The sequence below is a fragment of the Corvus hawaiiensis genome, chromosome 11, assembly GCF_020740725.1.
Source record: "Corvus hawaiiensis isolate bCorHaw1 chromosome 11, bCorHaw1.pri.cur, whole genome shotgun sequence".
Classification (NCBI taxonomy): domain Eukaryota; kingdom Metazoa; phylum Chordata; class Aves; order Passeriformes; family Corvidae; genus Corvus; species Corvus hawaiiensis.
In genome coordinates, this window is record NC_063223.1 from 11,803,368 (window position 1) to 11,829,254 (window position 25,887).

The 25,887-nt window shown below is 37.7% G+C and overlaps 1 protein-coding gene across 1 annotated transcript in view; it reads right to left on the reverse strand.

Annotated features, from left to right (window-relative positions):
* PRKAR2A (protein kinase cAMP-dependent type II regulatory subunit alpha) overlaps positions 1 to 25,887 on the reverse strand; it is a 60,906-nt gene that overhangs the window by 22,412 nt on the left and 12,607 nt on the right. Inside the window, exon 2 of the mRNA XM_048315535.1 lies at positions 14,327 to 14,362. Coding sequence (XP_048171492.1) covers positions 14,327 to 14,362 — 36 coding nt within the window. The remainder of the gene's footprint in view (positions 1 to 14,326; positions 14,363 to 25,887) is intronic.

The following is a 25,887-nucleotide window of genomic DNA, read 5'->3' on the forward strand; positions in this document are numbered from 1 at the left end:
AGGGAAGCTATTGCTAAAAATGCTTTGTAATTCAAGAAATTCTATTCAAGATTTCCTTGGGAAAACAAGTTTTATTACCAAAGCTAAAACTACGGCATTAAAGCAAAACCTTATCTTAAAATACACATCAATCAAAGCAACACAATCGTCTATAACTGCAGTATGAAATGGCTTTGGTTAAGGTTTGTCCATGTAGGTTTCCCCTATTTCATCTTACCCACTAAGGGTGAAAACAGCTCCCAAAGCCCACCAAGGATACAGACTGGGACTTAGTGCCCTTCCCTACATATGGAAAGCACTTCTGTAATGCCCATGAATGGGCACCACAGAAATACAACAAAAATGTGGCAAAATACCACTTCTTCCCATGGTGTCACATAGAATGCCTTCCCATTATACTTTTCATTCTTCAGCCTCCTGCTGGGATTTCTTTTTCCATGGAGAAGAGTAGGCCAGACATTTTGACTTCAATTTTGGACAGCTCTGATTGACAGGACCCTGTTTACTTGCAGGCAGAGCTGTCACACTTAATGTAACATATCTGTTGCGGTATGGTTAAAAATGGGGAGAGACACAAAATTATTATTTTTGATCTCAAGCTTAATTAATATTGTGATATACTGGAAAGCCAACAGAAAGCTTTTCAGACTACTCATAACAACCAACAGTATTTTCCAAGTACTTTAAAACACGACTAAAGAAAAAGCAACATTACATCAAACCCATCCCATGTTTTATGTTGCAATATGTCCAATTTTTCTTTCTACTATTTTTAATTGGTAAATCACTTGGGAAAGTCTGTACAGTTGAACATATTACCTTTGTGTCTGTCTTACCTTCAAAATATTTCATGTTATCTGTACTGCTTTGCTATTCTTCTGGCTGTGAAGGACTCCCATGACTACCCTAAACTCTGCCAATCCGTGTCAGAAATCTAGGGAATTTCAGGACTCCTGAAGGTTATTCACTTGTGCACTACAGTACAGCCAGTCCTAATGAAAAAACATTTGATCTTTCATCTTGACAAAGTGAAAACGTCCTTGGCCCATTATTTGATACATGACTGAATTCACATATTAACTATTTAAGTGTCCCAACAAAACAGACACTCTTGAGGCAAGCTTGTTCTCACAAGATTCTCCTGAAAAGTGTTGTTTTTCAGACTCATTGAAATAGCAGTTGGAAGGGATCTCTCTCTGAATGAAGGTCATCCAGTCCAACCTACCCCTCCAAGGGGAGCTACTTGGAATGCTAGTTTGGGGCTGACCTAGAAACCTCCCAGGGCAAAGATTGCACATCTCTCTGCTAACCTGCTCCACCACCCTCCCGGGGAAGACGTTTTCCTAATGTGCAATTTAAAGTATGGTGTGCAATCTAAAGCTCACCAGTATCGTCATACAATTTGAAGTGACTTCTGAAATCACACCTTGCCTAGGTGAGATTTTCAGCACAACTCTGCCCCTGAGCAAGTGCTGAGCAAGAATTCATAAGTGGAAGTTACACACCAGCGTGACACATCTACAGCTCTATCAGCTCACACCATGCAGACCAAGCTTCCTTCCAAATCCACCCATACATAGTTCAAATAGCTTTGGAACATAAAAAAGTTCTCAATTTTATGAAGCTTTGAGATAAAAAGAAATTCAGGCTTTTATCCTACCATCTACATTTAATCTCTCTTAGCTTCTGCAGCTTCTACAGCGAGTTTAGCTTTCTCTCATGCCACACCTTCTTTGGCTTTCAAGAACATCTGTTAACACTTCTGAAGGCTCAGAAATGATACAGCTCCATCGCTGCTTTGTTATGCAGGTGACAGCATCTGAAAGCAACCAAGATCTCTGTAGCTGCAGCAATGACATCAGCAGTGGATGGGTGAGGGGGAAGCAAGGGGTGGGGAGAGTATGAAAAGCAGTAAGACAAGTTTGCCAGTACAAACACCACCTTTGTTTATGCAAGTTTTAATCGCTCTCAAGATAATATTGTTCTGCAAAATATATGTTTTGTCAAGATCAAAGTCCTTGCACTCTATGCAAATCTGTATGCAAATAACAGTTGAGCATTTAGCTCTGGCAAGCAAATTCAGCCTCCAAGAGAAATGCACACCATCCCTGTCCCTGAAAGATCAGGTTTTTTCAAAACAACAACCAAGAGGCTGAGGCCTGAAGACCTTCAGACACACACAAAAGAAGGAAATTAAAGTTCTATGTTTTATGTAAGGTGAATGCATTATTAATATTTCTGTTGCTACTGAAACAAGTCGCAAATAGATGCCCTGTCATACTCTCTTTTCAATTTTGGATGCCACCTTCTGTACTGCAGAGTGAAATCCTATTCACTCTTCCTTACTTATGAGGATGCATCACCTCCAATTGATCCTATCAGACCCATTAATGAAAATCCACCCAGAGCAGTACATACAGAACCGCTTTTCCAGTTATCTATTCAGATGAGTAATCTTAAACTATGTTTAAGGCAGTGTTCTTTGCATTTGAGTTTGTCAAAGCTTCAAACATTTTCTGTCTCTCAAGGGACAGATGCATAGCCTCTTCTGGGAGCACTATGCCAGCTGGAAAGGTGACCACTTCCAGTGGCTTGTCATTCTCTCTGACAGCTGAGTTGCACTTCAAAACGATGCAGTCACATGAATTAGGAAGCTTAAACAGCACTTATACATAGGTCTTTGCTGGCACAGCTAAACGTGATTTTCCACACTTGGGAAACAACTTCAAGTTTCCTCTCACTTCTACTGCTGGTTAGCTCAGAACTTTTTGGTTTAAAAATTGCACTTTGTTTCTCAAGTGAAAGATCTCACCATGTCAAAGCAGACGACAGATTCATACCTCGATCCAGCAAGTAGGAAACAGAACCTGCACCCATTTGCACCACCTGAGCCATTTTCACATTTATGACAGGTTGGAAAGAAAAGCAACACTGAAACCCAAAGAACAGTTAACATGTGCAGGAAAATCAGCGGTTTCAGCCTTCAATTCACTAATGAGAGAACTGACTGAAATCAAGGCTAAATTTTCTTGTTAAAACCAACGTTGCTGCATCAGGCCAAAACTCAGATCTTGGGTCTTAAAAAACTGGTCTCCAGATGCAGTACCACCTCCTGACTTCATTCTTAATTGTCATAGAGGCATAACTGAGACATGATTTACAATGACCAGGACTTGAGCAAACAACCCCCCCCTTCAAACTTTGTCAAACACCAAAGCAGAATATTCAAACGTGCAACCACTTGCATGGCCAAATATGTCAAATCAAGTGTAAGATTTTTTTCAGTGGAGAAATATTTATAAATAATTCATTTCAGGGGGAAAGGAAAAGAATGGATTTTCAGTTCTTGAAACAGCTTCAAATGTCATTTAAAGTTAAAAGGAAACTAAATCAAGTTGGTTCTTCACAGGCAGAGTTCTTCTGTATTACAGATTAACTACAAAGGCACTCAGACACAGTATGGCTGTGCCAAACCAGCTCTGTCCAGTCAGGATTACAGGTTCAGGCACACTCCACTGGTCCCAAAGCCTGCTCAGGTTGAAAAGCTGCACAGATCAGGCAGCTTCTTTTGTCAGGCAAAGAAGCCTATGACCACTGATGGAGCTTAAGGCCCTAAAATCCTGCACTGCTGAAATGCTCAGCTGGCTCTACCCAAAGCCTTGCTTACAGCCCCAAGTCAACCTGAAAATGCCCCCCTCTGATATGGACACTACCTATGCCCATTACTTTAACAGAGTAGCAAAACTGAAGTCCCAGGTAGAGCTTGGAGAGACTCCACTCTAGCTCACAGCTGGATAAACCCTTTTGCCAAGAGAAGTGCATGATGTGTCACAGTGCTTGCTAATCTTGCCTTTAGAAATCTTTGATAACCATTTCCTCACCACGATTATGGACGTTCCAATAGGATTATCTAAATCAGACTTCTCCAGCTTGTTCTCTTTCCATCAAAAGAGAAATGCTATAGTTCCAGCGACAATGGCTTGTGACAAAACTGTAACACCATTGTCACACACTCCTACTTCATACTACTTTTCAGTAGCAAGTTCAGAACAGACTGCACAATCAATTATAAATGCCACCTTTTATGATCATGGGGTTTTTTTCTTCACAGGAAATCCAACTTTACGTGAACAGACAACTTTTCTCCCAAGATGCGTAAGTAAAGGCAACATAATAAGCCCTTTAAAATTATGATAATTGGTTGACAGCTATTTCCATATGTGCATTTGTTTTATATATTCTGAATAATGCAGTTTTCAAATATTCTTATTACATTCATACAGAAAATCTGGTTTTAAGTGTTTCTTTAAAAGGCTTTATCATCAGATGTACAGTAAAACAATTGAGACAATGCCTTACAGCAGAATAACTATTAAAATATTTTTTTTTTCCCTGCTACAGGAAGATTTGGCAAAGTATTTAAAATTACATTTCCCTAGGGGCAAACGAGAACTTTCATGATGAAAGAACTAGAATAATAAACAGAAAGTAAATAATCACAATCTCTTTTAGATTCATATCTTTACACACATATCATGAAAGCATTACAAGCAGACAATACTTCTTCAACTAGATTTTAAAGACAAGCATAAAGCACTTATAACAAGATACAATGCATTCCTACTTAATTATTATTCCTAGGTAGGCTTTGTTCAGGGTTGGTTTTTTGTTTTGTTTTGCTTAACTCCTTCTGCAGCCTGCAGGATCTGGCCTGGAAACCATCCCCAGGTTAACTGACTCAGGGACACAGCACCAGACAAACCACGGACGAAAGGCTTCACAGCACCCCGGGAATCTGCTCCAGGGACCTGTCAGGAAAAGACATTCCCTATCAAACTAAGAGGCAACTTGCTGAGGGTCTTACTGAACTGCATCAAAACTTCAGAAGACAATCCTCATCCTGTATATCTTTATTTAAATCTTCCTCCTACTCAGGAGCAATTAAAATAAAAAAACTTGTGCCAGTGTAGGACTAGAGACAGAATTCTCCTAAGCATTTCTCCTACCTCTTTGGCATAACCAAATGAACATGACATTTGCCTTTTTTTTTTGGCAACTAAACCAACAGCTGTTTATCATTGTATTTGCTTCATGTGGTTGCCTATTTAATTATATCAAGGTGCAACTTTTACTTAATGCCCTTATTATACCAAATGTTATAGCTATAATAATGATTATAATAAATGTTATTATGAGTTACATATAACATGTTATATATATTAGTTACATATAAATGTTATAATGAGTTATGCCAAATGTTTTAGCTTATCCTTCCTCTCTGCATGCTCACACATTGGAAGGGTTATACTCTCGCACCTCACTGAAGCCACATGCTGCAGGAGAATGATGATAAACTCATGAGGCTATAATTCCCAGACTGCAGTTTTTGATAATTTGAAAATTTACAATTTCCAGAAGACCTATGACGAAAGCACTCCGGTGATAAAATAGAGCACTCTGCAAGTCTCTCCTGTACAGCTGGAGGAGCCAAGGGACAATATTGCCTGATTTCACAGAATCATCTGCTAACTAAGCCACAACTGGGGCTCCTGCCCTTTGGGCTTCCATGTCTCAATTCACAACAAGAGAGCCCAACATCCCATCAGACACTGGTGTGCTCTGGGACTTGCAGTAAGAGGTAAGTCGGCATGAAAATTAAAACAACAGAAATACTTCCATCATGGTAGAGGACTAAAAGAAAAGAAGGTTTTCCATGTGGCTGATCATTGCAGTAAACAGCTCTGACATAGTAACAACCAAAAGCAAAATACTGCCCTTTTAATCTTAAAACAGTAATTTACAATTTGCTACTTGTGTTTCCAATTCCCTTTACTACATATAAATAGAAATCTAAAATGGTAGCAGGGTATTTTGGAGTTACACATTATTCCATGTGGTGAAGCCTGGGAAATTCAAACGGAGCAGGCTTTATTCTTGCAAGTTAAGAAATCAGAAGACTGAAATGGATAAACATGCTGCTGACCTTGTTCAAGCCTTCTAAGAGAGCCTTACCGATGAGATAGTCATCCATAAAAAAGGTCTCCTGGAAAACATGATGCTACTACTATTTCAGAGCACACAGATTCACAATTGTAGAAGTATGCCTTCTGCTTTAATGATCTTCTGGTTTAGCCTATCACATAAATCTTAACACATTTCCAAATGTGTTACGTAAGCAAGGCAGATAAAACCAGAAATTCAGCATCAATAATGTTTATGTGCCTGAAACAGTGATACTTTCTCAGTTAAAAACAGCACAGAGAATGTTCATTTTACATTCAGTTTACATCAGAACAGCACAAGTTTCCAGAAATGGCTCAAATATATACCTTCCCCCCGCAAAAAAAAGGCACGTAGCTTACAGGCTTTTAGTTGCAAACTGTAGATAGAAGAGAGAATTTAGCTAGGAATAAAACAGGAAAAGTGTTTTTCTAGTATAGAAATAAGAAATTTTCTTTCAGTTTACAGATAAGGCATTTTTTGCTTTTATACTTGCAATTCTGCCATATGAATTGCTAAAACTGCAATAAGTCAAATAATATTTTAAAAGAACCTCCATCATCTTGAGAAAGTGTAGTGAAGCACTCTTTGCCTTAAAATTTCATTTCGCAATGAAGATTACCTGTATCTTTCTGACATCTATCATGACAGAGAACCAAAGGATGTCTAAGTGTTAGAAGGCACTTCTGAAATCAATGGTTCAGCAACCTATATATGATTTTTAAAGATTTCTAGAGAATGTCCAAATATATTAAAAACCACATTACCCTGAATAGAACAACTAACACCTATTTACCTGTAGCAACAGGGAACAGTAAGAAATTAGCGTGGCTTGACACAAAAGGATTGTGTGCAGAGGAATGATGTGGAAGCCCCCAGGTCCCAGTGCTTGGAAACTACTGCTTCCTTTCCTAGCACACCAGAAAAGCAGGAAATGTGGGAAGTTACTGTCCAACCTCTTGAAGAAAAACCTGGCAGCTCCCCTCATTCCTGTGTGGCTGCTGAGCAATTCCAGTGCCCTGGTGAGCACCAGCCATGGCAAAGGTGTAACTCTTTCACTTGATGCAACTCATTCGTTTCCAGCCAGCTCTGGACTTCAGTGTCTCACTGAATAAATGGATTGTCTTTGCAGGAAATACACAGTTGAAGAGGTCTGGCAAAAGACTAATACTGGGTAGGACTTCATCAGTTGGAATCTGTGTGATTTACTTATGACCAGTTTTGCGTTTTTCCATTAGAGAAAATTAGTGAGCTTAAGAAAATTATGCTCTTTCCTCTCCCAAATTTTGGAGACGTGGGAAAAACACACCAAATCAGGTAAGTGCTTCAGGCAGCCAAGTACCCACACACAAGCCACCTCCCAAAGTCAAGCCCTGATTCAAGTCTCTCTTCAAATGAGAACCCTGTAAAAGTGCTCACAGCAGTTCCTGAGATTGCTTTAATATTTCCTGTAGTGAGTTTTCATATTGCCATTCTATTCCCTATAGTGAGGTTTTTTGTATTCTTATGAAGTTTTCTGTTATTCTGGGGTACACACAGACTCAGCAAGGTTCTGGTGTTAAAAACAACTGAGTAAAGTTTCTGAAATTATAACCTTTCATATTTAAATCAGGTCTGTTTAAACTTTTCTGTTCTACGTGGACTATTCAATCAATTTCACATTTAAACTGAAGTTACAGCAACCTAAACTTGCATGAGTGTAATAATCAGTACAGGAGCCTAACAACATCTGTGACTTTGAAACTTTATATTAAAATAGGGATGAAGTGCAGCCTTACATATTCACAAGAAAAATACAAAGCACATCTGACTCTGAGGTCACTCTAAAAATACATCACAGCACCAGGTTTTGCACCAAGTATAAAACTGCCTTTTTTAGCCTGCATTGTCACAGGCAGTTTGAGATTTCCTAAGGTGTGTTTGCTTTCTGTCTCTTGTGCAACAAACCATATTGTAATATTTTCATTTTGGCTTTTATTCCCATGTTAAAAACCATCTTGAGTTCAAACCAAAAGAAAAAAAAAAACAATTCTTTGTCACACAAAAGAGAAAAATTAAATTCCAACCACCAAAGGGGAATTAAATTTTGTTTAAACAATCAGCTAAAAGCTGATGTTTTCAAAAGTATTTATGTATCTAAAGACATGGACCAGCATTTATGTAGGCTTTTTAAAGATCTTTAATGTAAAACAATTAATGGAAGTTAATCATTTCCACCTTTTGCTACCTGAATACTTTTGAAAAACTGATCCATACTGCATTACTTGCTTTAAAATGTGCAGAGCTATACTTATGCTCCCACTTAGTAAGGGCTAATTTCAGTTAAAACATTTTACTTTGGACAACTTCTAATTTTTATGTGACACTCTAGCCATGAACTATTATTAAGAAAGAAAAAAAATTTTTTAAACATTAAATATTAATTAATTCCACTCCACTGTAGCACTTATGTGCATTAAGCAGACTGGATCAGATTTCTTCTGACCACGTATTGCACTGACTTAAATTTTAAGTAAGGATGCTCACAGTGCTGTATTTCTCTTTATGTCATTAAAAAAACCCTGCAGAATTGTTCACAACACTGTGAAATCCAACTAACTGTGAAGTCATGACTATTAATTTCCAAAAATAAGCTTTTTATTATTCACTGAATGTCAATCACATGCCAGGAATTTTTAAATAAGTCCCAATATTGCAAACAGAGAAAACAAGCTTTTTTTGTTTAACGAATAATGATTCAGACACTTTCTTACAGGAGAGCACCCACACAATTTATCACCACTTTCATCTGTCATCCCACATGCTTGGCTTTTGCTCATATCAACATTTTTTAAAATGAATTATTTTCACTCTAGTTATGATATCAGTTTTGCTATCATTAGGGCTAGCAAAAAATCATAGAAGCTTCAGGTTGTTGATACAGGAAAACTGTGCCATTTGTAAAAATGTGAATTTTTGAACTCTTAAGTGTCTTATCATTTATCACCTGCCTAAAAATCTTTCAGCAGAAGTTATTATGCCATCAGTTTTGTAAGATGATGAATAATCAATACAGAAATTCATTAAATAGCTTCAAGAGAAGAAACCAGATCCTGACTTTCAAGTCAACCTAATAATCAGATAATAATCAGATAAATATACAGCAAAGAGAACAGCACAGAGGAAGTCCATCATCACTCTCCGTCTTCCTCCCTTGATTATTTCAAGTGATGAGATTTTTATCACTGAAGTAGTAGACAGTATTCTGCAAGAGCAAATACTCAAAACAACCTCCCAAGAGAAGTGTTGCTTCATTGCTGCTACTTAGATGTCCTAATTTAACAGGGTTCCAAAACAGTATTTTTTACCAAATACTAACATGCTGTGTGGCAATAATTAACAGAAAAGTTTTATTAGAAAATGACTTTTGTTAAAGCTCCTAAAAGAAATTTACTATGTGTAATATTATCACATCCTGACATCTCATCTTGCCAGGGTGTGAAGAAAATGCTGTATCGCACTGAAAGCACAGAGGAATATCAGACTTTAGCAACATATGTACGTTATGAGATGACTGCTCATCTTTGGCAGGAGCCAGACTAATGAAGAGTTCAAGGTAAAGAATCCCCACCATTGTCAAAATAGAGAAGAACCAGTGAGTTGGAAGAATCAACAGTTCAAGGCCTTTTACGGAAGCTTATGTGATGAGGAAAGAAAAAGCCAGAAACTGACAGGGAATATTGATTTACACATTATTCAAAACACAAAATTACTCAAATACAAAAAAAACCCCAAAAAAAACTCCACAACACCAAACCATAGTGTCACATCAGATTGTTAGAGGCAAGAGAAATATCCAAAGTACTGATTCTGAATCCAGCATCTGCTGGGGACACTGACAGTTGGCGACTGTCAGGGTCCCACACAATGCTAAGGTTTGTTCCACAGAGGAAAACAGGATTCAGTAACATTTAAACAAAATTAACCTCTACATACAAAACCTTTATTCAGCAACCCCATCTTAGGGGAAGGTTTAGCACCCAGCTCCAGGAACAGATGTGATCCTTCTCACTCCACTCAGTCTCTGCTGAAAGCTGCCCCACCAAAGGGACCAAATGAGGCAAGTCTTGTTCATCTGATTATTTTCCATATTAACATGAAAACAGGCACAGACCCTGACAGTCATGTTACTATTAAGGAAATAACTATCATATATTGCTTCCCTAGATTATATAGGTCAATTTTCTGCTTATAGCTGTTGAATGTGAAAACTGTAATCTCATCCCACTGGGGCCAAAGAAAGGCTCATGAGGGAGTACAGGCAAAGGCAAAAGAAATATATTATACCAGTCACGCAGATAAACAGAAATAATTGGAGAAAAAAGCTTAAAACCTTCTGCGACATATGTATGGTACGGGTTTCATTTTGTCAGATTTTCCTATCCCAAGAAGAAATCAGCAAGTCTGCTGGAGAGTGGGTGTTCTGCGGAATGAATCAAAGGTGTCTAGAAATGGCAATACAGAAATCTATCAAATAACTTAACTTTTCTGAAATATGCTAAAACTAAAAGAGGAGAAACTATGCACAAGTGAGACTCTAGTGGGCGTCACACTCTTCATTCCAAAAACACAATTACCTTTTCATTCATATCCTGCCAGGAGCAAAATTCTCCTCAGTGTTACATACCAGCTGTTATAATGGGACAAATATCAATGCTCTCTTCCTCTAGTTTTGAAACAGCTTTCATATAATCAAGAAAGGAGGTATCACTGATTTCTGCCACCTCCCTGCGCCGTGTAGTCAGTCCTCAACCAAGAGCAGAGATACAGGCATGCTCTGCAGCCTTTCATTACAGAAAACTAAGTGACTAACATAATTAAGCTTGTCAGGAGCCCCTATGCTTGGAGGAAAATCAAGGCACATAATGAAGCAAGTATGAATTTCAACCCAGTCCAGTTCTTGGGAGGAAGGAATTTATAAGGGTTTCAGGCCATTCAATCCAACCCTGGGCAAAGGGAGTCAGTCAGCAATCCGTGTAACACAGGTTACACTGGCAGAAGGCTCAGACTTTGCTAACTCACTTAGAGCCGCAGCAAGACAACAGCTCTACTGGATAATTAGCACTGAAATTGCACCACAGCCTATGGCACCCTAGAGCTAGGAGGTTTCCAAATTAGTGAGGTGTTTTTTTTCCATTTTAGTTCCTACAACAGATATAGCTTATGATTTTACAAACAGATTATTTTAATGAAGTCAGCTACCAGCTCAGATACAAATTAGAGCTGACCAACTGTTTGTGCACACACTGTGGATCTCAACAAGTTACATGGCCAAACATGCCACACACAAGCCAGCTATTCACTAGATTAATTTCTAGGATAACATCAAGCTCTCATTTTTCCTTCTCCCTCCAAGCATTCCATGGAAAAGGCTGTTTCTCTTCATGAGAACACTACTTTACCACTCTGCACTTCTATAAATAATTACATGAACATGATTAGATAAGTCCCCCTTTTCCAGGATGACCCTCCTGCACAGTCCATTTTGAGTAAGTTTTAAAGAACAACAGCTAAATATTTACAACATTGGCAGTATTTGCCAAAACAGTTTATATGTTTCATAACTAGAAATAAACACCTAAATGAAAATTTAGTAATCATTAGAACAGATTTATTCTATGGGTTTATAGATCTCTAAAATTTGCAATAGTGCACCAAGGGAATCATGATCATCCTGTTATCTGCAGGCAACTAATCACAACAGACCAGCAGAAAACACTCCAAGTTTAATATTATGAATTAATAAAGCAACTTAAAAGAGATTCTCTAACTGCTATGTGTAAGAGAGCATAATAAACACTTGTTAGCCTCCAAGAACATATCTCTAGTTGAATGTTTTACCAGAACAATTATTAGCCTGTCCTAAACTGTATGTATAACATAGACAATTACTTTATCAACTTTTCCTTTAATTAAAACCTAGTGAACAATGAGGACAATGCTGTAATTTCCTAGGCAGCCAAATATTTAAAGAGAAAATTCTTGCTTGAATTTTTCTTCAATACATCCCATGTTAACTTTTTAATTCTCTGTAAATCTGCAATTTTGAGCATGTAAATGTTGATAGCAGCAAGCAACTGAGCTCTGCTCTTCATTCCCCTTACAAACACACACTGCACTGGAAATACAGAAATACTGGTTGGACTGACAAGGTTCAACATGGACTAGCCGAAAGCTCTTCTGAAGAGAAGAGCAGAAAAGAATACACTAAATGCAATTACAAAAAGAATTACATGCCAGCTTTTCTTCTCCATGGTTTGTTTTGCTTTACTTCATTAGTTAAATCCAGAAACATTTAGCTACTAGGCTGAGTAATCTGTAAGGCAACATTGGTTTAGTGTTTGCTGTTATTTGCTGGTTTATAAAGACAAAAGCTATCTTACAAAAATTGCAGAATGAAAACTTGCTTAAAACCTAATGCATCTAACACACAAGTCAAACCAAATTCAGAGCACAAACCCAGGAAATCAGTCAGTCATTTTATGCGAGGGACTGTAAAATGTGGTTGCCTATGCTGAGCTTGGTAACCCAGCAGAGCCCAGGCAGTCTCATTGCTGTGTAGGTTTTGACAGACACAGCAGGTACAGAGTGAAAAAAACCACCCCACCAAACCCCCCACCCCCACCCCAAACCAGCTGTTTCTCTACTTTTCCTGCCAAGAGAAGGAAAACTGCATCTCTTTGTATACACTTGGATGCTGTTTGCATTGCCTGTGCATTTTAACAAATCCCACACTGATCATGACCTATACAGTGTATACAGAGAGAAACCGGATATTTTTTTTTGTAGAAAGTATTTAACACACAGGAGTAATATACACATATTCTATTATTGTTTGTCTCCATGATAATTCTAATATGAACTGTAAACCCTGAATTATTTTAGCTCTTCCCGAAGCAGGAGCATTATTAAGCAACTAAACAGTCCTCCTTAATCTAATTCCACAACTTAGCAATTCAATTTTACATTTGCCTTTTAGTTGTTCACATTAACCTTTAGACTCTCTAAATGACAGAACCTGTTTTTTAACTAAGAGCAACTCAGTGCTGTGTGAGCACCAACACTGCATTTCAGTATTGCAAAGTCAAAAAGATTACAAATGCTTTCTGATTAAGGCTCAATTTTTTAACTTTGGGAATAACTCAGCCTTTATTTAAATTTAAATCTGAGATGTATTCACTCCTCATTTCTAAGATTTTTCTCCATCAGTAGGTTCCAAGATGGATTCGTTTAATTAGCAGAGAAAGTGAAGTGTCTTGGGCCTCTCCAAATTAAGATACTATACAATATATGACTTTCAATATTTACTATCAGAGTATCAAACTCCATCATTCAAGATACAATTTTTTCCTGCCTAGATTTCTCATGTAATCATATCTCAAAATGACCAGCACTGTCAATTTTTAAGAGTTATGAAATTCTCATACTCAGTTATTTGTTTGTAGTGGCATAAATACACAATCATACCCTTAATCATATCCAAGCAACCAGTACAAAAGCAAATGAACTGCATGAGTATAAGGACATTTTGCACATAAACATGTATTTATCTTACATTTATTTATATACCACATATATATATTATCAACAATGTCCCACCATACTAACATACTCAAAAACATGTCAGATCATCTACACAAATTACAAACTGAGTAGACTTGAACTCAAAACTAGAGAGAAAACACTGAATACACTGGCATTTTCATAAAGATATTTGTCAAATCAGAACCATAACTTTCTAGACCAGCTAAATGTTAGTAAAATATTTGAAGACAAAAGAAGTACCACATGCAAAGTAATTCACACTGTACCTCAAATGAAAAAACAATGCAGTAACTTCTCATCTACAAATAACATTTTGTTCATGTAATAGTCTTCAAAATCAACTTGTAAAGAAATTTTTTGGGAATAACAGTTTCTCATTAAAGCATTTCATACTGGTTGAGATAGAAAACAAATAAATAAAAAAGTATAATCTGTGTCTCTAGAACAAGTGAACAGTCACTAATTCAACAACTATAAATATCAGCTGCACAAGCAAGGGACTAAAACAATACAAAAAAGGAGCACCCCCCCCCCATTTCTGTTTTCTAACTACTCTAAATGTGTTGCCCATTGGTGTCTACAGCGAATTAAGAAACAATTCTCATTATTTTAAATAAAAATAATGCAAATATTTTGAGAAATAAGGCAATAAGAGTAAGGTCATTTTTAATGTAATTCCTTTAGTCAGATACACATTTCAAAACTATTTCAGATACTTTACACTCTTAAAAAGAAACCATACCTGATACTCTTCTGTTGTATCGGTTAACAACTGGAGCTGGAAAAAAATAAAAATAAATCAAAATCACACATTTGTATTTATTATTACAAAGTATAATGAATGAATTGAATAATCATTATATACTTTTAGTACACAAACCCCATACAAATCTCTTTTAAAAATGCTTCAGTATAAAGCTTTCATCCATTTACTTGCCAGCCAGTAAGTGTTTATTCAAAATAAACTTCATATTCCTGAGGGCCATTACATGTTAAGATGGATGGTAAGTAGTTTTGGGTTGAGGGGGGTTTTTTACGTAATTTTGAAAAAATATACCTCTACACAGATTATCCAATCCTAACCTATCATCAGTTACCAGCCTCATTTACTTAGTAATATTGCAAAGCATTGCAGCACTTTAGGTCAGCTGTACCTACTTAACGTGGATCAAAAGCCAAAGAACTTATTGCCAACCCATTCTATGCTCCCACACTGCACAGGCTGTGGAGCTGCCAAGGCAGTGCTCCCACAGCAACTCCAGTCATCCATCCCTGGCCAAGGCTGTCTCATACAAGGGCACACACTGAAATTGGAAAAGGCTGAGATGGAGGACCCATTGCTTCTTTGTTCATGCTGTAGCTGCACAAGGTACTTGAACTTTAGATTGGGATGAACTGCCTGGCTTCCGCTATTCACATACATTTCGACATTAAGCCAACCTTCAGCAAACAGCACCTTTTCCCCTTTCACGGTAACCAAGATACTGTCTTTGAGAGTTGCTCCAGACTTAACACCAAAAAAAAAAAAAAAAAAACCAATCAACCTGTAAAGTTTCATCCAGAACAAAATCAAAGCACCCTGCTGTCCTTCACCTCTAACAACCAACATCATTCTACTCCGAGTGCTTCATGCTTTCCCACTTGTCTTCCCTTCAACAGGCAATCCTGTTTTTCCTGATACAACCTGTAACCTTTCTATTCCATTCTTTAAATATTTAAAAATTAGAGGAGCCTTTATGCCCCATCAAAGCACATGCATCACTGAGCCAGATTTATTGAATGCCACAAAAATCTTAATGACCCGTCATTTGTTAGACGTTAGAAACTTTTGAGTATCTCAGCACCACCAGAATACAGAGAACAATGATTTCTTAGCAAAGACAGAAGAACTCAGCTTCTTTGGAGCACTTAGAACTACCCTGCATCTGTATGAAAATGCAAAACTGAGAATAATACCAGAAAAATAAGATCAAAATTATTATTGTGTATTTTTTTGTAAGAGTAAAGGAAATCAAAAGAGGTTGGGGGGGGAAAGGAATAATCAGACTAATTCGATCGAGTTTTCAGCCAAATCTATCAACAGGGAGACAGTGCTCAGCCTCAAAAGATGGTCAGGATTAAAAGCAAGATTATTCTGAATTGTACAGTTTAGATCTTAACTTCTATAATATGACATAATCCTAATAAAAATAACACAGTGTTTCATACATCATGCTTGAAGAGGTTCAAAAACACTGAATAATAAACCTGAGAATTCAAGCAACTTTCTCTTCAAATCTTTAAGCAATTTATAACAGTAGCAACCCTTCCTGCAAATAAGGGAGGGATGTATCTTGCTTGCCAAAAGACACCATGGATGTGAGAAGTTTACCTCACCTTGAGGGGAAACAGGCATTGGGAATATAGATCCATTCAGGTTTATTAAACAAACTTGTGCAACTTCCTGATCTGAAAGCGTTCATACATTTTGCCCTGTTCTTAGCTTTTCCTCATGGGTCTGCCTGTGGCCACCAGCAGTGACACAAAACTGCTCTGGACAGTAATTTGCCCTGCAACAGTATATTCACTCTCATCTCTAGTCTAACTGAGTAACTACTCAAAATTGACCAGTTTGGACCGGAAGAAACAGAAACACTCACTACTTTTGTCCAGAGACACAGTCAAATGCCTACCAGTTCTCTAAGGTTTTGAAGAATGAGAGAACCAAAACCAATTAGTTCAGTTTCCACTACAAAGTGACTTATTACAAAAGAAAAAACTACATTCAAAACATAACTTGATAAGTTTGCTGTGAAAGCACCTCATCAAGGTCATAATAGTTTTAAGTAAATGTTTAACTAGCCTCATGGATAGATTTGCATACTTATAATCAACACCATCAGTGAGTAAATACATTATTTCGGGCTCTATCTTGCACATACAGAATTTTTTCTCCACCTTGTGACTTCTACACCCATTTCTTGCTCATGTTTAAGAATAACATTTTCATGTCTTTGAACAGAGTTAATATACTACAGAACACTCTGGCATACTTTGTGTAACATAGAAAAAAAATTCAACAACTATGGCTTCTTTTAGAATCTTGACTATTTTATCCCATAGCAGGGTTCAGTGTAATCAAAACTGCATCAAGTTTTCCAGTGTTAAAAATGAGAAAAACACATACCCTTTTAAGGACAGTTAAGAGAGTACTATTATTCTGCCTCCACAAACCTTTTAAGATTAAAATGATAGTTTGCATCTCTTACACCAGTGACAGTTCTAACATGTATAAAATTCACTTTTATGTGTTGTCAGATTACTATTTTTATGCTAAAGAGATAAAACCTGACATTTCCTAGTAGAGAAGATTAGTTGGGTTTTTTTCCTTCTGGCTTACCAATGAAAAGCTCTCTTTGCTTATGACAATTTTCAGTATTGCACAGTCAGTATAGCCACTCCTATGGCATCCTTGCCATCAGAATTACATGAAGGAAAAGCCTGGCATTGAGCACTGCTAAGAGAAACAACTCCTGAAGGTCCCACATACCCCTACACTGGTCTGTGGACAGATTCCAAAAAATTAGGTGGGGAGGAAGGGAATAATACATTTACTGTTAACACAGCCTACTTCCTAGACTGACCACCAAAGGGCATCTAATTTAAAGCAACAGTGATGGACACACCAGTAACAACCTCTTACACCAGCACAGCCCTCAGAGTACAACTCTGCCTACACTGTGACAAGAATCCAGTGGATCCAGCACACCGACCTGGTACGACTCAGCGATCTGGGATCTCCAAAAGCAAGATTAAACTGCTGCTTTGAAAGAGGAAACAATTACCTTTTTTTTAATCTCCAATTAGAACTCCCCCCGCCCGCACACCAACGGGCCATGGCTCAGACTGAACCACAGGCTACGTCTCCGGTAATGACATGAATGTTATTATACGTTAATTGCAGAAACTATAATGAGATTAAAAGATTTTGCTGTGAGATGATTGCATTGTAAACTCTCCATTATGTCAAAACCTCAGGTGCAGCAATATTCAAGTTCAAAATGTCTCATACCTTTGGCACAGCTCCTGCTTTTACTTGGCTCATGGGAACCAAGACACAGTAATTGGGTAAACACAACAAAAACTGAGGTAAATTAAACCATTGTACCAGAAGAGAGCAAAACGGCCCAATTTCCTCCCTGGCAGCCAAAGGCAAGTGATTCTGGCAGTGGAAAGGCAGATCAAGCTGTGCATTCCACAGTTTTGCCAGAAGTGACTCAGGACAATGATCCTACTCCACTGTTCAAGAAAAATCAGGAATGTCTGCTCAACATGTACATGTTCTCCATACTGTGATGAGGCACAGACTGAAGTAAGCACTAGATAGGAACACTTAAAAGGCTGCTTCAGACTGAAAAACCTTTCTTACTCAAAGTAAAGGAATGTCATTACATTTATTTAATAGAAAATACTTCAATAAATTGCATAAATAAATCAATACTGTACATTCCATTACTTAAATTCAAAAATGTTTCTTACATCAAACAGCAGTAGTGCCACGCAGTTAGTGGCTACTACTAACTATACTGCCACTTGCCAGTGGCTCCATTTCATTCAGTTTTCTCACTTGAAAAATTAGGGATGTAAATCAGACACTGGGATTTTTTAATTTTTTTTTTTTTAACTTTCCATAAGTGACAAAACAGGAATTTCTCCAGTATCCTTCTGTGTGCTTTGGCATTGAGATTTAATTTGAAATATCTGACACTCAATTGTGGCTCACTATGCTTAACTTACAAGAGTTCTGACTATGGTTATAAGCAGGTATAAAATACAGCCCCATAGGTGAAAAATGGACACAGATATTACTCTTTTTACTGTGTTCAAACCAAACCAACAATTACAGTATTTAAGGCAAACAAGTGACAGCAAAACTACTCTTTACAACCAGACCTAAAAGCATGCTTTTCCTACAGTGCGTGGGCTCCCTTCTCTGTCAGTGACTTTGAAAAGTGACTGGTAAAGAAACACCATCAGGCTTTTTTAGATGTACACTACTACCATAACAGGGAAAGCTGTTTCTCTACACTACTCACAAGACTGAAATTACCAGAAGTACAACCATCATTCTCCCAGCTACTGCTACCCACTTCTTACACATCCTAAGAACATTAAATTCTTACAGAAAAAGACAAAAAAACCTCAAAAGATCAATTCAGGGTCACAGGAAAAAAAACTGAGGGACAAAGGACTGGTATTCCAGGCATGACAGCAGACGATTAGGTGTTACTGCCCTGTTCTAGATACCTTGAAAACTTACTTCTCTTTCTTCACCAGCACTTTGGTTTTTACTAGGATCCGTGAACATTTCCTAATTACAACTAGGGTAAAAAAATCCCCACGTGACTGTTTGTGATCCTGAATACAATTTATAGCAGCGTACCAAGTTAAGCTATTGTGCACATAAATATTTAATACAGCTCTTTTGTGTAACTCTAATCAACAACTTTTTGAAGGTTTCCTGATGGAAGATGGAGCAAAGCTCATAGTAGGTGGCATAAACTTAGTACAGTACTCAAAGAGCATAGGCACAAAATACCAGCTTTATTAAAACAAAGTAGTCAAATCAGTGATTTACAGAGTACTTTCCCATCAAATCATAGCACAAAATCATCCTATGTGAAGAGAGACAAAAAGAGAAACAGAATGTAAACTGTTCTAATTTAACAAGTCAATTAAGTTTATCCAAACAACACGAGTTCACACTATAAACCATTAAAGCCAAAATACCAGAAGCAGAGTGGAGTATAAATCTGAGGCGTGACTGTCTCTATGGAATGTTATATCAAGTTACGATAAGGAAGTGCCAGACTACAGCTGTCAAACTGTTTTTCTACACACCAAGATGTTAATGGACTTACATAAATAGGAACCATCACAACTCTGAGAAAACTCACAGATTCAACTATCAGCTTTTTAGGATTCCCAGCAATTAAAAAGTAATGCCAGAGCAGAAAGAAGAATTTTCATCATCAGATATGCAACTGTACCTCAATAATTACCAATCTGAACCTTTTATTTCAACAAGTAAAACAACAGAGTTCCCTGTGACTGTTACTAACATAACAGTTGTGTATCCATGATTTCCGTCAGGATGTCCTTGCTGGATAGTGGCAAATTCTCACTTACCTCTTCCACATCTCTGCTTTATAAGGTGGGGACCATGGGTGGGGCTACAAACTACTTTGATTTTTTCAGAGGCAGCTCTGGAACCCAAGAGCTCTCCTCATGGCTTCTCTCAGAAGAGCAAAACAGACAGAAACAGGTCAGAGTTTTACAGACACCCTTTTATTTTTCCTTCTATTCCTCTGCCCACCCCCCTGCCAGAGGAGGATGGAAACTCAGAACCTGGTTAGAGACAGGCAGGAGAGACCCTGATGGTGTCAGCTGAAGCATGCCAGACATTTGGAGGAAGACAAAAGGTCGCGAAACACTAGGGAAGAAGTGAGTTTTCAGAAACGAAGAGAGGTGCACAGAACATTAAAAAAATAAAAAGGCAGAAAAATGGAAACCATGATCCATGATTGGGTACACACAGGCTTTGCTCTTCTGTAATAGACTTTTACATCTATTAAGTTGGAAAACAATAACAAAAATTATATTGTTATTAAACATTGTTTCCCTCTCTGCTGCAGCAAAAATAACAGAGACACAGACACCTCGTTATTTCTCAGTATTGAAAAACAGCTGTCAACAGTAGCAAGAGATTAAAACATAAAAACAAAGTTGCAACACATCCTGGTCTCCAATTTATTTGATATTTTAAATTTGGATTTTAAAACTACTGACACAAAATGGAGAAACGCTGTCTGAAAGCCTCGTTTTAGAAAAGTCTCTGACCCTTGCTTTCCAAGTTTTTTAGAACCCCTCTGATAGAAAGAATGTAGTAACTTCTGAAGGGAAAAGTTGACTCAACAAGCAAAGCATTTATGTCAGTGAAAGAAAGACGTTTATGAAGTTAAAGCTGTTGTGCTATTTTGGGTTGGCTCTTTTTCGCTTTTTAAATACAGTAGAAAAATGAATATGCACTCTGGAATGGACAGACTTTAAAACAGCTGATAAATTCAAGAAAGAAATCACTGCTTGACTAACTGAAAGGAATCTGGGTGAATCTCTGGTTATGATGGCACTTCTTGACAAAGGCCTTAAGAGTTTTGCTTGTTTTTAAATCAAAGATCCTTTTTTCCAATGTATCACTATTTCAATATTCTCTTTCCACAACTGAATCTGAATAGTCATGCATGGTACTATTTTCATTACATTTCTCAGCAGATATGAATTCTCACAAAAAAGGACCATAAACCTGCTCTCAGAATTCAGGAGTTAATACAGCCTGACTGAAGCCTAAGTACAGGAGAACAAATACCTGTCAAGCAGCACTTCACATTATCTGACATTGCAATGACATGACCCACACAGCCGTCTCCTATTTCTTGCTGACATGTCTCAGATCAAGCCAAACACAGCACTTTTTTTTTTGGTGTTGATTTTTTATGAGTGTAATCTATATTATGAAGATCAAAGACAGAGCAACAAGGCATGCATTTGCTTTACAGACATGAAATTAGAAAAACTTCCCATGCTAAGGTACAATCTCAGCTAAAAGGACACATTTCGCAGTGATTAAAGATATAACCATATGCTGATATTAAAACAGAGATTGTCAGGGACTGAAATGAGACTTAGGAATGTTTTCAATTATTAGAAAGACAAATCTATGCACTGCACAGAGAAAGAGGAATGCTGCAAAGAACCAGAAGAGTCAAGAAGCAGCTGACAAATCTTCAAAGCATTGTCAGAAGAGGCAAGACATTGGAGGGTACAGCAAAGCAAGTGAAAAAGAGAAATTTGCTTGGGCTTTTAGGAGCAGGCTTAGAGAGGAAGGCATTTCAGAGAGAGGGAAGCTAAGGAGCCACATTAGTAGTATCAGAAAAGTTAAGCTTACAAACCCAACATTAAGTAGATAATAAAAAGAAAATATCCTACACATATTTGAATGTGACTTTCACGGGGATTGTCTGACAATGGAAAAGCCAGAAAGGGTCAAAGATGAGAATGAGACTACAGAGAAACAGAAATATCATCTCAAGAAGAAATAACTGGAAGTTCCCTTAAAATAAATGCTTCGTACAGAAAAAGACAGCGGCATCTTATCTAGGGAACCACAAGGCATTTCCTAATCAGCAGGAAACATGGGCAATTCACCCCCATGTCCAGATGCAGTGGCAGAGAACAGAAAGCCGCCTCCTTTTCCAAGGCTCTTGACTAACTCTTCCTATCTTACCAGTCCTGCTTTCAAACCTCATCTTTTTATTTACCAGTCTCCTGATCCACCAGAGATCAGAGATGGAGGAGGCAGAAGGATTAATACCTCAGGGTACTCACGATTTTTGAAACATAATGAAGACAAATTTTGTCTGAAATCTTTTCATTAGAAACTTCGGAAGCACCATTTAAAGCAACATTCAATTCTGACAAACACAGTTCTTTCAGAGCAACGCTTTCTGTATTTCAACTGTTTTTTTACTGTGGTTTTGATTTCTGAGACTTAACTCCACATCCTCATTCCTTTTAAAACATCAAACCCCAAAGACTTTTGGTTATTTGGAAAGCTGAATTCCACCAAACATACTTGGAAATCTTGGAGATAATTCCTAAATGAGTCATAAAAAACGTCATTTAACTATATGTAGCACATCAGTCTATTTTTATTATTTCCAGCTGTGCCTCTTGCATAAATCTCTTTCTACAAAATAATGAACTGTATACAGGTGAATGCAATCTGAGTAAGCTAAAAGATGTGAACAAGCCAAAAAAATATCAAACAAAAAACCCACAATAAACCTGAGACAATTTTTTATGTTTCACTATTATTAAATTTGCATTCTATCACAGTACAGAGCCACTGCTAAGTATATGTCTACGGTACCGAAGTCATTGCTCCAAAGAGAACAGTCTCAGTCCTGATCTGCCACTGGAATCAATCAAAGGGACTTGTTTTTCAATTTTCAGAAGCCTAATTAAAACTCCCGCCGTTATTCTGAACATCTGAATGCATTAAACATTGTAAAAACTAACAAGAGCAACAACCCACTGAAGGCCTCTCACACCAGGAGGTTAGACTCACCAGGCAACTCCTAAACTCCTCCGTAAGTGAGATGGTCCCCACATCTGCAGTCTGGGACATCACCATCAAAACCAGCTTCAGCAAGGTCCAGACACAGCTCTTTCTCACCCTGACAGTGCCCTCCTCTCCCAAACCTCATGGGCAGCTCTGTTCTCAGTCCCAGTGTGGTCTAGATTTTTAAAACACTCTTACCAAATTAATATTATCCTCAGGAATAGCACACACTCAATTTCTCTGAAAGTAGGCATGTATCAAATAAATACCATCAGTGAAGCCAGGAACTTTTTCATAGCAGCTTGGCCAGTAACTGAGAGAAATATTAGCCAGGCAATATAACTACAACAGACAAATATAATCCAAACACAGATCTGGGGGGAAATCTTCATAAAGCAATAGGGATGAAGTAGAAAATGTTATCACTGGCACTGGCTTTAGTGTTTACATAGCCTCAGATATAAGCAGTTGTAAAATTAAGTTTGAAAAGAGTGGAAGACAAGCATGTCACAGCTATGGTAATGGCACAAGTGAAGCACTGCACTGGTTCCATGTATTTCACACCTCCTGTCACTGCCTTTTCTATAACCTCTGCCCCCTGTACACTCCCCTCACACACCTCCATTCTGCCCAGAGAAAAAGACAAACACAGTTGCAAATAGGAGAGTTACAATTCCCACTCCCACAGAAACCCTTCTACTTTCAGTTTCGATACCACACTTAACCTGCCTGTTTTTAAGGCCTTAAATCTATTCCTACTACTACGGCTTTACTCCGTGTCTTGTGAACTGCAATGGATGCATAAATATTTCAGCGACTAATACACACTTTCCCAGCTGGATTGCTGCTCTCTTCTGACAGTTAACTTCGGGGTTGCAGTGCACCACTGATATTCTTGTCATTCTCTACATTCCCCAGTTTTGTTCTACCCAGCCTGTGCAGGATGGACTTTTCCTAATACACCACACAGAACACCTCCTAATCCCAGTTAAATACACACACCTATAAATACTTTTACAAAGCCTTTTCCAATGAGCAACTCCTCAAATAACTTACAGACATCCTACATTTCAACTATTATCTGCCCTCTAGGCAGAAGCAACAGCAAATGTTGCATGTGTTCCTAATACTTCTCTAGGTACATCTGGCATTTGAAAAAACTTCAATACGGCATAATGCTGTATTTTTATTTGAATGCATAATGAAGAGTTGATTTCCTCCTATATGTAAAGAAAGATGATGATGATGCACAGATATTCTTGTGGGTTAGCAATGAAAAACAAAGAAAAAAGAAAATTTTTGACTGCCTATTAGTTTTTCACTAGAAACACAACCTTAATTTTACATTCACTGCATTGTATTTTAAAGAGATTCCATCTGCTCTGTCTGTAATGAGCATTAATATTCAGAAGACATCTGCAGTGTACAGACCAAGCTTTTAATTGGAATCGTGTCACAGCTACCATCACACAACACTGAATGTAAATGTTGGCTATCTGCACTTGGCAGCTGCTTGGCAGGCTCAGTATTAAGTCCTACTGAGACCGATAGTGTCTTTAAATAATGCGGTATCAGGATATAAAAGCTATCTTGAGAAATCAAATATTGACTATCATATCCATAACTAATATAATTTACTAGCACCCTAACCTACTTATAAGCAAAATATGGTTCATATTCAGCCATAATTTTCAAAGAGAGACAACAAATTGATACAACTGAACACTCACATCTTTCACTATGATAGATAATTAAGCAAGTTTAACTTGTATACAAAAGGAGACAATAACTGAACTTCAGTCAACCAAAATGGTGTAATGAAGCTCAAAGCATTTATAAAAATCTAGAACTCAAGCATTGCTAAGGACCTGAGAGTACCTGAATAAAAATTCAATTAACAGGTGTGATCAGTGAATTAAGATACTTTCCTACGTCAGACTAATTATTCTAGAACGAACAATATAGTTACCTTTTATTGGAATAAAAAAAAAAAAAAAAACAACCCTGAGTCAACAGCATTATCACTTGCTTCAAATTCTTGCCAAACCATGGCAACACAAAATTACATTTTCCCAGTCATCTGCATATTTTCTGCTTGTACTCTGCTGTAAGTTTCTGACAAATGGGGCAGTAAGCAGCAATCTACAGAGAGAAAACTGTGTGTGTGCATGTGTATACACACAAACCAAAGTTCCGTCCAATACAAGCAACTGGTTGTTATACTGACACACTGATCTTAGATACCTTGCAAGAAATTTCAGTCTAATCAGTACGTAAGAATGACAAAGGAACTCTAAGAACAGCAACACTTGCTTTTCATGAAATATACATTTTCTTGGGGAATTTATATTCCACCACCTTTGCCACTGTATTTTAACAAACACAAATCAAACCAAAATTCAAGACCACAACTCATTAAGGTACACAGTTACACTGCCACGAAAATAATTATGCAAGTAGAGGCAACATCAGAACAGAGAGTCATCATAATCCAGTGCCCTCCTCCAATAGACTAATTGGATTACTGGATCCTCCTAGCTTCAGAGCAGCTCCCAACATAGATAAGGGAAATTACACAGAAGGGGAAGACGTAATTGTTTGTGTTCAGGGCATACATGCATGGTCAGTTTCAAGCCTATACTTGCAGATCTGCCACCATTTCAGAACACATTACAATGGAAAGGTAAAAAAGTAAAAAAACTGAGAAGGTAGAGCTAGGTTTCAGTCCCAAACCTGAGCACACAACAAACCTATCACTGACCACTGATTGTAGCAGCACTTCCAATCTGTGTCAATGCCAAGGAAAAAAAGGGCTGGTCTTAGCATTTCATCCATGATGTGCAGCTTGTCTGCTTGAGTTTGGACTAGAACAGAAAGGAAAAATTAATATGGACAGTCACGGATGAGATGCAGAGTAAGAAGCTTTTCCTTTCTCCTCTTAGCTGTTTAGTCTCAGACAAAACACACTGGAATCACTCTCAGTCAGGTGTATCTCATGTGACAGTATGAAACAACTGTAACTGAACTACTTCTACAAAAGAGCAATTTAGAAGAAAAATATGGAACAGGAGATTTGAAGCTCAGCAGAAACAACCAGCAACACAGAGAGGGCCTGGTGTTTCGTACACCCAGCAGGCATGTTA